Below are 12,928 nucleotides of genomic sequence, written 5' to 3' on the forward strand. Positions count from 1 at the left end.
CCTATGAGTTTGGTACATGGCACTGATGCACTTCAGAGGGGCAAGGTGTCAACAGACGGCCCATTTGGCAGAAGGGAGCACAACACCCCAGGGAACTCACCAATACCTCAAAGAAGCTGAAAGCTGAGGACGGGAACAGGGAGCCCAAGCCCTGCTCCTGCACACCTGTGCTCAGCTACCAGCATCGACCTTGTCACTCAACAGTCCCATTCCTGACCATGCATCCCTGCTAGGAACCTTTTGGGATCTGCTTTCAACTCTCAGAAAGCACTGGAAGGTTGGGGTCTACTCCAACTCCCAAAAGATCGATTTTAAGATTTTTGCCTAATGATTCCCTGTCCTGCTTTCAGCTGAATCCATTCTGCTTCCATAGAAATTCTTCCTCCTTCCAAGTTCATTTCAGTACAGACTTCTCTAAAGACAGTTCTGCTTGGAGCACAGCACCTTCACCGCTCCTGAACGCCAACCACACAGGGCTCTTCTTCCTAAAGCACCAAGATTCCTGCAGACCACCACCACTCCGCTGGCAAAAGTGCTGGGCTTTCAGTATTTATTTCTCATATTTAATCAGTGCTCAATATTTCAAGAGGCTGGCATGCAGTTCAAGCAGTCTTTTAAGAGGAGGGCTGTGTGATTTCACGCGGCGATTACCTGAAGTGCTATAATAGACAAAGAGCATCCACCTAACTCTACAGGGCACAGGACCTAAATCTCATCTCTGACTTAACTACAGCTAGTCTACAGATGCTGCTTCAGAAACCACAAAGATATGCAGACTCTGTGTATGCAAAAATACTGTGTCACTCTGCACTTCATAATACCTGAGCCCAGAGGAAAAGCTTTTCTGCAGCGGTTCTGCAGAAGTCATGTTGAAATTCACGTGCCTTCCCTTCTGGGCAGCGGAGTCTGTGTTCCCCCAGAATCCATTCTCCTTTGGCAAAAAGGCAGAAGGCCTCAAGCTGCAGGAATTAACATCTCTCTTCCACACACAGTTTGGCTGACTCCAGGGTTGGCCAGTTTCCAGTCACGATCCCACTGTATTGCACAAATACCTATAGATTGGAGACGACAGTGAGTGGACTCTCCCCATACAAAGTCATTCTGGCACTGACCTCAAGGCTTCCATGAAACAGCGCCATGAGGTTCAAAATTGTCCTGGGAGCGAGCACTCACAGCTGCGCCACAGATCCTGCCTTGGACATATACAATGAACAGACCTAAAAACAAGGTAAGAACATGGACTGGGCGCGTTTAGCAGGCATGAAAAAGGGCCAGGAGCTCATCTTCCACATTAGGAGAGTTTGCATCACCAGTGAGGCAGCCATTGCACTTGCCACCCCCAAAAGCCCAGCAGCTTCTGGTTTTGTTCCTGTGGCTCTTCTCCAGGCCCGGAGGGATATTCAGAATCAGAACGGTGGCTCTGTAAACAATCAGACTACAGAGGTGAAGAAAAGTCGGACCAAAAATTCAGACTGGAAAAGACAACAATGAAACAAAGACTTTAAAAACTATCTCCTGCATGGGATACACGTTAAAAAAAACCAACACAACCAAACAAAAACCCCACAACACTGCAAGGACAAGCAAGTCCCTTCTCTGGAAGAGGAGGTTCTTCCATATTCCACACCAAGGACCTCACTGCGTCGATCTTCTAGGAGAGACAACACCACAACGAGTGGTATGTGCAAATCCTTCTGATGAACAACACACTTCCTAGCGTAACTGTCCTTGCAAGATCCTTACGCTTGGCCTTAACTACCGATGTGTCCCTGTGCCTTTGAGCCAGAACAGGCAGGCAGGCAATGGAAAGATGCTATAGCACCAGTTACAAAGTTCAATGCAGTTTTCAATGCATTAAGCCAAAGGATTGTCACCAAACTTGCCTTCCATGCAAGTTTTGCAAAGAGGGTAAAGCTACACTCCAGCTGCTTCTGTCCTCACGAAGCCTTGTGCACTCACTCCTTGCCTGAACTGTAGATCTTCTGAACTGTGGCACGTGTAAGCTCCAAATCCTCCGGGTACCGAATTTCTAGCTCTGTATTTGCTAGGTAGTGAATTCCGGTAAATTCTGAAAAATAGCGGCCAATGTCAGGGTGAGGGATCTCCCGAGGCTCAGAGTTATATTCCAGGTTCTCTGTCAGGAAAGGAAAGAATCAGTTATCACCACGTGAAACAGCCTGCTACAAGGCAATAAATCCTGCGCCTCTCTCATGTGTTGTTTCTGTCTCTAGAAACACCACCTCCCAATGTTTTAAACAAAAAAAAACCAACAACCCAAACACCCTAATCCAGGAAAATATGCAGAGTATGGCAGTATGACTGCTCACACAGCCTCATTTCCTTAGTGATGCTGACCACATTTCCTAGTGGCATGACAACTATTTTACGCCTAGACCACACCGTCTGACACTGGGTTAGCAGGATGCTGAGCTACTCCTACTCTGCTGCTCACAGGTCTCGGTTGTAAGCACAGGGAGAAGCTGCAGCACTGAGTTCTGATCCTTCAAGTCCCATGGGAGATCAGTTTCTAGGAGAGATCCTTCTCCAGTGCTCTGAGGTGAGGCCAGCTGTGCCAGGTTGCCCTGGCAGAGAAGCTGAGTGCTTTCTTGCTCTAAGTCACCAGCCTGTGTTCCAAGCACATTTGTCTCACATGGCAAAATTAACTTTCCTAAATCCAAGCTTCCCAAAGTTAAAAGACAGTTCCAAGAGGAACACGCTGATTCTTTCCCAGAGCACCCCATTTCCTCCTCTGTACTACAAGATAAGCTGATTAAGCACTGACATTAAAGCACAAAGGTGATCCAAGCTGAGGGCCCCTTAGCTCCCGCAGTGTTTATAATGCAGTGTGACTGGGAGGCAGCCCAGCAGTCAATCACACGCGCAGGTGCCTTGCAGCAGTCCCCAAATGATGTCATTTTTTCCAGCACAGTGCCAGATATACAGGTAGAAACAAGAAGCTGCCTACATCCCAAGACCTGACTTATCTGTGAGGCACGGCAGGAACAAGATGTGATGCAGAGAACATTCAGGAGTAACTAATCTGTCTCTAGAGCTATTCGGTTCACTACAGAGAGCACAGAGAAATCCTATTAATCCATACAGGCTCTTTGAAGCTACTATATGTCAGCCAAAAGCACAAGAGCTTTCTACACCTCCGTGGGCTGGTGCAGTCCTACGGCCTTGCAAAGTACATTTTTTGTACACTGCACCACTGCGGAAAACCATTTATACTTCAGTGTGCTCTGCAGAAGCGTGGCTGAGCAGGGAGCTGTGTACAAAGGGAAAAACACGGTGACGAAAGAGAAGCTGGCAGGGGGGAAGAGATGGAGACAAGCGAGTTCAGCACTAGGTGGGGAGCCTGAGAAATGTGCTGACTCGCAGTTCTGACACAGATATCTGGCCTGTGCTGCCACAGAGCAAACAGACGATAGACAAGAGCGGACAGGTAGGTACCAAACTCACTGTATGAAACAGGTGTTCTGGAATTGGCTACAGCTCAGCCCATGAACTTACAGGAAGGACTCAAACTGAGGCAGAATAAGCTTGGTGTTATTTCTGAGCTGCATGCAGATTTAAGTTTCTTTCAGTAAAAAGCTATCGCATCCTCCACAAAGCCAGGTCAATGGGTCATGAAATACTCCCTTCCCAAGTGATCTGAGGATGTATTTTAGGGGGAGTACTCAACAGGCAGGTAGCAAGATTTCAGCAAGCAAGGATAAACCCTTTGATTTTCTCTAGCAATATCAAAACACTCGGATGCCACAGAGATAACGGCGTCAACCGACAGCTTGGCTAAAACACTCTGTGCTCTGGAACCAGCCAGCATTACACATGTTTATAAACAACTAGACAAAAGATATAAAGGATGAGTCAGCCCTAGAAGCGCTGTGGACAATTATCTGATTGGTTTTCACCAAGATACATCTTTTAATATCAACCCACAGGACACAGTAATTTTTAGCTTAAGACTCTGAGAGGCCAAGTACTGCCTAATACAAGCCATAAGGCTGAGCTGAAACATTCCTGGTCCCAGCTTCATCTTTCTGGCCTACTGAATAGAAAGTAACTCTCAAGACAGTGAGAAACACCTGCACTTTAGACCTACAAAGGTAGAAGCTTCCTCTCCTGTAAAGCCACCTCTTGCTCACACATAGGGGACCAGAACATGCTAGGGAGCACCCTCTAGCGAAAGAGCTGAACTGCGTTTTTTCAGTATCTCCCTTTCAGCAGCTCTCACATCTTGTCTCAGCAAAACACAGTCAGGCTGCACAGCTGCCCTGCCAGCTGGATGGGACGCCTCCTTATCGCAGGAGGAGAACAAACATGATGCAGAGAAACACTGTTTACAATGTGCAGCGTTACAGATGTATTCTTTTGGGTTTCTTTTCTTTTTAACCTCAGTTCAACACTTCTTCCTGTATGCTAACCTCATATACTGACCATCAGGCAAGAATGTCCTTTCTTATGGCATGCTGCATAAAGAATGGATGACAGATTTCTACACCTCTTCGCACTTGTAAGGAGACAATAATTTTTGTCCCATTCTTATTAGAGGTGGCACTAACAGCCACGCTACCTGTGTCCTCTGGGACCCTGGCACACACAGGCTCTTGATGACAGCTGCTCAGAACCATGGCCTGACAAGCAAAGCCTGTGTGCTCCCTCACTAGAGCCTACTTCGAGGTCCTGTCCAACGCACGGCTGTAACTTCAAAGAGCAAGGGCTTCTGACAGAGCTTAAAACTTCAGCAAGAACTGAATTACTGCATTCAAAAGCAGCAATCATGGTTCACACCATAAAACCAATCATATCCAAAACATCATTCTTGGGCGAGAGGAGATTACACCAGAGTGGTCCTTAATGCTCATTCCTAGCAGTACTGAGTAAATTATGCAGGCCACGATTCAAGATCATCTTTCTTCCTACCCCAACCTTAACTAACAGTTTATGTTTCATACTTAAGAGTTCATCACTTAAGCATCCCTTTCTCCTAACATACCTCTAAACAGACAGTAAACACAGGAGACTCCCGCTCACCTTGAGCAGCGTATCTGCAAGAGCCATCTTCCACTAGCACATTGTAGAAAGGCTGGTGGGGGCCATGTGGAAGGCTGTGGACATTCATATTCCGGATCCATTCATGCCCCATCATGCAGGCAGGATCCCAGCCATAGATCACGCAGTTATAGCCATATCTAATTTAAAAAAATGCACACCAAAGACTGTGAAACCTCCAGAGCCAGCATTTTTTTCTCAGGATTAATATAGCACAAACAGGACAGGAGCCTCCTGTGAGCTGGCACAAGGATGAGAGGACAACAGGAAAAAATGACAATTCAGAAAGATTGTGTGTGTATGTGCGTGTATTTTGAGGTGGAAGGAAATGACTAGGAGTGCCTAGATAAATAAAAGGAACAAACAGCTGAGGACAAAGGAAAATCAAATGTGAGCATGAAAAAAGAGACTGGAAGTCAGCAACGAGGAGAATAGGAAACAAGAAATGGGGAGAGAATCAACCATCCTACTGTATTGTACAATTACTTCTGTGCCCATCACACAGACGTGGTAATCCCAATACTGAACTGCCAGAAAAAAGCCATCATTATTTTCAGAATATTTATGCAATTAACTATGAGGTATTACAACTGTCACCGCTGATGCCCTCAAAACACGCTCCAGGTGTCTCATGGAGTCAGAGAAGCAGCCAACACAACACAGTGCTAGCATGTCACTCTGGCAGAACAGTACAGACAGGCACAAAAAGCCTCTGTGCAGTGCATGAAGAGGGGGTAATAATAGCACAGGGAAAGATTCAAAAGCTGTCTTAGGAACCTTACAGTCTCTTTTGAAGTCAATTCTGCTTCACAGTCCCTCATTAACCGATTTCTGATGTCTCCTCAAGATCTCTGGGCTGTGGAAATTTTACCCGTGTGATATAGGATGACTCAGACAAGTCACCTCACAAACTTCTCTCTGCAAGCAGCAGTGAATACACCTGCTCTCTCAAAGGACAGACAGAGCAGCTCCCATTTTCCTGTGAGGTACATGGCATAGATGCATGTGCTTGGCATTTTCCATTCTGGGCACCTCCTTGGCAGATAAAGCCACACCTCATTACTGTCAGAACAAACACTTCTGCACTCGTTGTTACAGTACAGTCTGCTAATTTGAGGAAGGTTTTGACAAGCTCACCTCTTGTGTTTCATAATCAGCCCGATCGAAAAGCAGACCTCTTTGTGCTTCTCATCTGAACGGTGCTTCACTTCTGGTCCCACCTCCTCTTTCCTGCGCTCAATATGCTCCAGGGTATGTTGAACTAAGTATCCGACAGCCCCATGCTGGGATGGGTCCAAAGCCTGAATGTGCTGCAAGATGTCCAGAACCTTCAGCAATCAAAGTAAAGAGACAGATTCAGAACAAGTCTCTGCAGCAGTCCAACACTTAAAAGCATATACATTTCTCAAGTTAGCTGGGTCTAGAGGTCTGCCACATGATTTTTCCACAGAGGACTGATAACCTTTGCTGCAGCTACACACTTCCAATGAGCTCCTCACACTTGCTTAGCCTGCAGGAATTGCAAACAGTCCTCTCCTTTTGTATTTGTAAAGGTCCCTACTTCCAAGGAAGAAAAGTGTTGAGCAAAGTAACTCTCTAAAACTAAGTCATACGAGCTATGGGCGTTGATGAGACCGCTTCAAGGCTCCCAAGCTGTTAAGGGAATACTTTTGCTAGTCTCCCAAACTGCTGTTGTGAAATGATTCCAGGTGACTTCTGCTGTACTTGAGAACAAAAAATTTAGTTTAAAGGAGTTCCTCAGCATGTCTGTGGGAGCCTGGCAGAGGAAAAATAGGGCAGCACAGAAGGAAATGCAAATAACCTCTATGCTGCTGTACCATAAAATACTGAACAAGAGACAAAGGACCTGCTTGCTTGTCTCAGGATGACCTGAAGAACACTAACTTTAAAAGTGCTCTCAAAGCAGCAAACCCTGTAGATCCAGAGTCCCAGCCCACTAACACCCTGCGGCACACTATCAGAGCATCTGCTGCCAAGTTTGTTAGAGGCAGGCAAAGCAAGTTTTACTATTTTTATTTATTTTTTTTAAACTCCTTCCCCTTTCTTGCTCTTACTGAAGCTGTTATCTAAGCTGGTTGGGAAAAGACAGACACATCCATCCCAACATCGAATACCTCAAGGGCTACCACAGTTCCAAAACCTGACACATCTTAGCGCTTGGCAAAAGGATTGTCTCCTTGATCACACTGGAAGTTTTGGTCAACCCCAAGATCAGAGCAGCAGCAGAAGAGGAACAAAAATCTCAGGCTACTGAGCATGATCATAATTTAACAGGTGAAGAAAATAAATTTAGAAAAAGAATAGATGAGTTATTAGGTGCGAGAAGAAACACCTCAGGCTTCTTGGTCACCTTAAATCTCTGGCTGGGATCTTAAGAAGGATATGAAAATCCCAAAAAATCCCACAGAAAGGGGAAGGCCTAGCACAGTGACCACACCTGCCAGACATTCTTGACAATTTCATTTACTGTTCTTTGCAAACATTTAGGACAACATTCTGGGTAGCTCTGCTTGACTTTTAGGATTTTGTACCACTTTCTGTAAGTCTGGCAGACATCTACTCTATCTGGTACCTTCTGTTCCATCAGACACAGAGCATTCTCTCTGGCTAGCTACAAAACACACTGCTGCATGACAGAAAGGGGACAATATTTCAGTGCTTCACTTAGCTGTCCCCTACAGTTGCCATTTCAGCTCAGGGAGTTTCCCCTCATACACAGTTTCCTAGTTCGCGCTGCTTTTTCTGTGGTGACCCTAAAACTTGCCACCGTAAGAAAGGAACAAGAAGCTTAGCAGAGTTTGTTTTTCAAAAGGCAGGCAGCTGCTCCAGCAGTCCTATGCTTCAGTTAATTTGGTGGGCAGAGCTTTATTTTCTGCTCAGCTGTCCAGCCAATGCTTCTGCACCCTCACCCAAATCTCGTACTTGGAAATGGCACAGGCATTGCCCAAGCGTGTGAGCTTCGCTGAAGTAGTACAGGAAATTGTGACTGGGGAATACCTCTGCTGCAGCGGCAGACTACAAAAATACTACTTTTTGGGTTACACGCTTCTTCCCTGTGCGTTCCCCAAATTTAGTGAGAGACACAGATGACCTAGACAACTTGTAAGTCTCAGCAACTTCCTTCCCACATTCACAGGAGAGCAGGGCTCAAGTTGCTATGCTAAAGGTGATACTTAAAAAGAATCCAAGGAACAAGAATATTAAGAATATTAAGTTGCTTTTTCACAAGAGCTGCTGATTGTGTGGTTGAGATTTCAGATAATGGTTTTGCGTGTGCTTATAAAAGATAGGTTTCCTACAAGTATTCTGATAAGGCAATTGCTCTTTTTACATGAATCCTGCAAGAGTTCTGCCACCACTACCACAATCTATGAACAAACCAGAAAGAATGCTCTTATAACTTACTGCTAAAAGTCCACAGTATTGGTTACAAGATAAACTGTCAGACTTGGGCAGTAAATCACAACTTATGACTCAGACTCAAGGCTGGTCCCCTATGGCAAGCAAGAAGGCATCATTCTCTTTTCCCTGCTTCATGTAGTAGAAATTGATTCTCTGAAATGTGATCACTCGTTCAATTGTGTTTATTACAGACACAACTTGTGGCAGACTAATGCAAACTGACGTAGTCCAAAAATCAATAGACTAGTGTTAATAGCGCTGAGCCAATCAGAAAACATGCAACCGAGTGGCGAGGTACCTTCTCTGGCCAGATTCCCAGGTGGAAATATAACCTAGCCTGGAGCATTAGATGCTGCACGTTGTCCGGATACATGGCCAGGTACAGATCCAACGAGTCTCTCAAGAGTTGGTAAGACTGATCAGTGCTTTCTCTGTCAGCAAAAAAGATATTCAGTTGTAAGGCTAGCTCTTCAACCCTTATCCCCAGTACTCTGGAGCACAGGGACAGGCACCAAAATGATGTTACAGGTACAGGCATGCTCATTCAGTACGAGTGACTTCGGGGCTGACTTTCACTCATCACATCCAACAGCCCACTCAGAAGGAAGAACACAACACAACTGGTGACAGGACTCTACCCTCCCACTTCACTGGTATTCTACTTGGTCAAATAACCCTACATACAAAATTCACTCTTCCAGCCATTTCCTTTTGAAATCTGTCTTTGTTCTCCCAGCTTAATTACATCTAAAGCAATTCTTTCATTCTGTGATTTCTGCTTATGGCTATGTGGGGCATTATCATTGTCAGGAGCATTTGAAAATAAAACCAGATTTTCTACAAACCAACAGTAACTTTGAAACTGCTCATTTGAGGTTGTGGGTTGTGTTTACCAGATCATAATGAAGGTATTTGATCTTAAGGGAATGGTGGACAGTCCCTATCACCTTTTCACAACGAAAAATAATTCTGTCCATTTTCTTGAGGGGAACTAGTTTTACTAAACATTCTTGTTTCCACACAATACTGCTCGAGGTGCAACTAGATAATGCAATGTGACATACAGAATTTTCAAGATCTCATGTGGTGACATCCTTTTAAAGCATTTGCTCAAACACTGTGAAGAAGCAGCACCAGATACGCAGACAGTATACTCTGGGCCCCCTTTTTCCACAGACATTACAAGCCAGATGATCCTCAACTCACCGTTTGCCAAGGTTTAAGAGATTTCCCACCATACGCTGCAAGACCTCTTTTGAAGTCACCACCCCATAGAACTCCTCTGTCACATGGTGGCCAATAAGGTACTCGCACTCCTTCACTGTCAGCCGCTTCCCCTTCCCAAAGGCGTCAATGTAGGTGTAGTCAAAAATATTCATGCTTCTAATGAAACAACAGGGAAAGTAAATTGTGATGATGGGCCTCAGGATAAAGCAAGATTACCCATTTCCACTCTTCCCTCCGCACTTTCAAACTTGTTTGTAAAAGAAGCGTCATTCACACCTCAGCTCTCTCCTAAAAAGAGATTACCTGCTATCTTCTCTCCTCGCTGCTCTTTCAGATAAATACATATGGGAAAAGACAGAGAAATTAAGGGGACAATTTCACTCCATCATGCCAGTACTTTCCAAATTTCTATTTTCAGGTTTGCTGTGTCTATTGCCAGATTATATTATGACACTGCCCTGGAAAGTGTAACAGAGCCCACGCATCTGAAGCCTAGGGCCTAAAGGAGTATATGTAGACAAAAACATTGCTCTGAATTGGATTGCTGATGTCATTCACAAAATACAGATTTCTGTAAATTGGCCATGATCGGGTCAAAGACATATCCTGCACTGACTCAGAATTAAATGAGTGCACAGAACAACAGCAATGATCTCCAGCAACTGTTCTGTATGGAACGCTGCATGAAATCAGTGCCTTTCTTCTTTTCAGCTTTTCATAATTTTCCTAAATAAGAAAAACAACTACTATTATTTCATACTCGGGAAATCCGTTAACATTCATCAACAGCAGAGCTGAATTCTGGGAAAACTTCTTTAGAGATCTCACCTTTTTCTCCATGTAGGTTGTAATTATGGATAGAAAATAAATATTCTGGTATAGGTCTGGAGCTATAAATGCTTTCTGGCTTTTATTACTGTGGACACAACTTCAAAATTCAGCAGATCACTTACCCTTCTTTTCCTTGACACCATCGCAGCAGAAAATGGTTAGGGAAGTTGACCGGTTCAAGCTTGACTCCTAACTGCCTGGCAATTGTTAAATAGAGCACAGACAAACTGATGGGGATTCCTGTTCTGCGGATCAAAACCTGGGAGATAAAAAGGTGATACAAACGTGGGATATTAAAGAAAACCCACAAAATCCCAAGGTTTGATTTCACAAATGAAAATACACCAACTCGAAAGAACATGCACTAAAAGATGACATCGTATTGACTTTACAGCAAGTTGTTTTTCAGAGACAATTATCTGTCTGACTGTATTTAGACAAATACACACCACAAATAGCCTGCTAGCTTTTGTTTAACACACACATACCTGGTGAATGTATGAATTCAGGGAGTTGTAGTAATCCAACTCGTTTCCTTTGTATTTTAACTGCTCATACAGGACACAATTCATAGCATCAAGTACCTGCCGCTGAAGCTCCACTTCTGGAATCAGGACTTCTCCTAAAAAGACATGCAAAGAAATAAAGAATGAGAAAACAAGTGTACTTAACCTTCACCCAACGAGCCTTACACCAACATTCTTCATATGGACTAAGAACACAAGAGAATCATCTCAAATCAGACAGTCAAAAGACAGGGTGGAGTTGACTATGCCAGTGCCCTCATGCTCCATGCAAAACGTGGCATGGCTCAGCGGATTGCCCTGCACCTCAGCTGTGCAACAGCTGTTGCTGCCTCACTTTCTACTACGCCTGGAGGACTGGATCCTAACCACCCCGCGCCAGCACAGCACTGTAGCTGGACATATCACACTGCCCCGGCATGGGAAGTGGGCCTTCACTGCTTGAGAGTCACAGTTGAGCTGCTCCAGATTATACAGGTAAAGACAATCTCTCTTTGAAAGACAGCAACATTAGATAATGCTTATAAAAAACAAGGAGCAAGATGCTGCCTGACCTTTGGAGAAGTTAAAGCTGTTAAAGCATGTACCTTTTCTCTTGCTGCTGACTTTCTAAGACTTGCAGAGGAAATGAGGTCAATCCCTGTCCCACAGCTCTGCTACACATATCAAGACTACTTAAGACTTCAGGGACAAATGGGTAAAAAAGAAAAAAGAATACCCCTGCCAATCCTCCTTAGACAGCAGACAGACAGACAACCCTGGGCTACTGAGATCCTGTGGCTGAACAAACAGCTGTTTCCCGAACAATGGTTTAAGCACATATGTTTGCAAGGGGATAAAAAACCAGTTATTTAAGCTGCAATAATTCAACAGCTGTTTCACCTTGTCTGCTTGAATCTAGACTTGCAGAAATGCTCTGCAGCAAAGCATACGTTTCTGTACAGTACCTGCCTTGGAAGTCAAAGTAGGGTGCCTTGGATTTTTCGTCCGCAGGACTTTGCGCACTTTATCTGTGATATCATCCACCTGTGCCTGAACACCTTTTAAGCAGATGTCTGACAGTGGGTTACAGTATTGGTCAATTAAAACAGCACCTGGAAAAAACAAACTATATAAGAAATAGGACTTCAGTTTTTTTCTTTGCTTAGTTTTATCTGCTCTAAATTCCAGACACGCAGCAAGCAATTGTGGCAGAACACAAGAGTGCTCCTCTTAAAATCTGCAGTCACACATTGGATTTATCACACAAAATGCAAAGAACAAGCTGACATAACAAATGCCAATTAAATTCAGCATTCCCCTCTCCACCACCTTGAAAGGGAAAGCAATAAATTCATACATTGAGCAGGTATGCTGCTAGACCAGGCTTAACCAGCCAGCTCTCCAGTAACACTGCATCTCCTGGCATCCTCCTAAATTAAGAGTGCTTTTTTATTCAGAGCCTGAAACAATCTCAACTTCACTTCTGCTTCAGTTCTGATGTCTTCCTGCCATATCCTCCATAGCCATCATTCTTATTCATCATTCTCTCTTCTGCTACATTCATCTTTCTCTTCTACACCTGCTCTCCATCTTCATGTCAAAATCCCACTATAACAGAACAGATTTTAATTTTCCTTCTCCCCAAGCCTCTTCCATCAAACTTCTGCAGGAAAAAGTAGTCTTTTCTCAGAATCTTCTCCTTGTCATCTTGTCACCACTGCTCTTTCCAAAGCCTCCATATTATTCAACATTTGGAATCAACTGTATTCACTTGCAAGAATTTTGCATATATCATACCTCTTCCAGCTTCTTACATTGCTTTGTTGGCACATCCATGACAGGTCTGCGTTCACAGACTTCAGCAGGTCCCCAAGCCCGTCTTCTTT

The 12,928-nt window shown here is 44.3% G+C and overlaps 1 protein-coding gene across 1 annotated transcript in view; it reads right to left on the bottom strand.

Annotated features, from left to right (window-relative positions):
* Positions 1-1,818: 1,818 nt before the first annotated feature.
* The window catches only part of FBXO21 (F-box protein 21), a 17,859-nt gene continuing 6,749 nt past the window's right edge, over positions 1,819-12,928 (bottom strand). The window contains exons 5-12 of the mRNA XM_010180299.1: positions 12,008-12,154; positions 11,025-11,158; positions 10,659-10,795; positions 9,685-9,861; positions 8,777-8,909; positions 6,193-6,383; positions 5,038-5,195; positions 1,819-2,134 (exon numbers count right to left, since the gene is read on the bottom strand). Coding sequence (XP_010178601.1) covers positions 1,956-2,134; positions 5,038-5,195; positions 6,193-6,383; positions 8,777-8,909; positions 9,685-9,861; positions 10,659-10,795; positions 11,025-11,158; positions 12,008-12,154 — 1,256 coding nt within the window. The 3' untranslated portion in view covers positions 1,819-1,955. The remainder of the gene's footprint in view (positions 2,135-5,037; positions 5,196-6,192; positions 6,384-8,776; positions 8,910-9,684; positions 9,862-10,658; positions 10,796-11,024; positions 11,159-12,007; positions 12,155-12,928) is intronic.

This window comes from Mesitornis unicolor, unplaced genomic scaffold (assembly GCF_000695765.1).
Source record: "Mesitornis unicolor isolate BGI_N332 unplaced genomic scaffold, ASM69576v1 scaffold47962, whole genome shotgun sequence".
Classification (NCBI taxonomy): Eukaryota; Metazoa; Chordata; class Aves; order Mesitornithiformes; family Mesitornithidae; genus Mesitornis; species Mesitornis unicolor.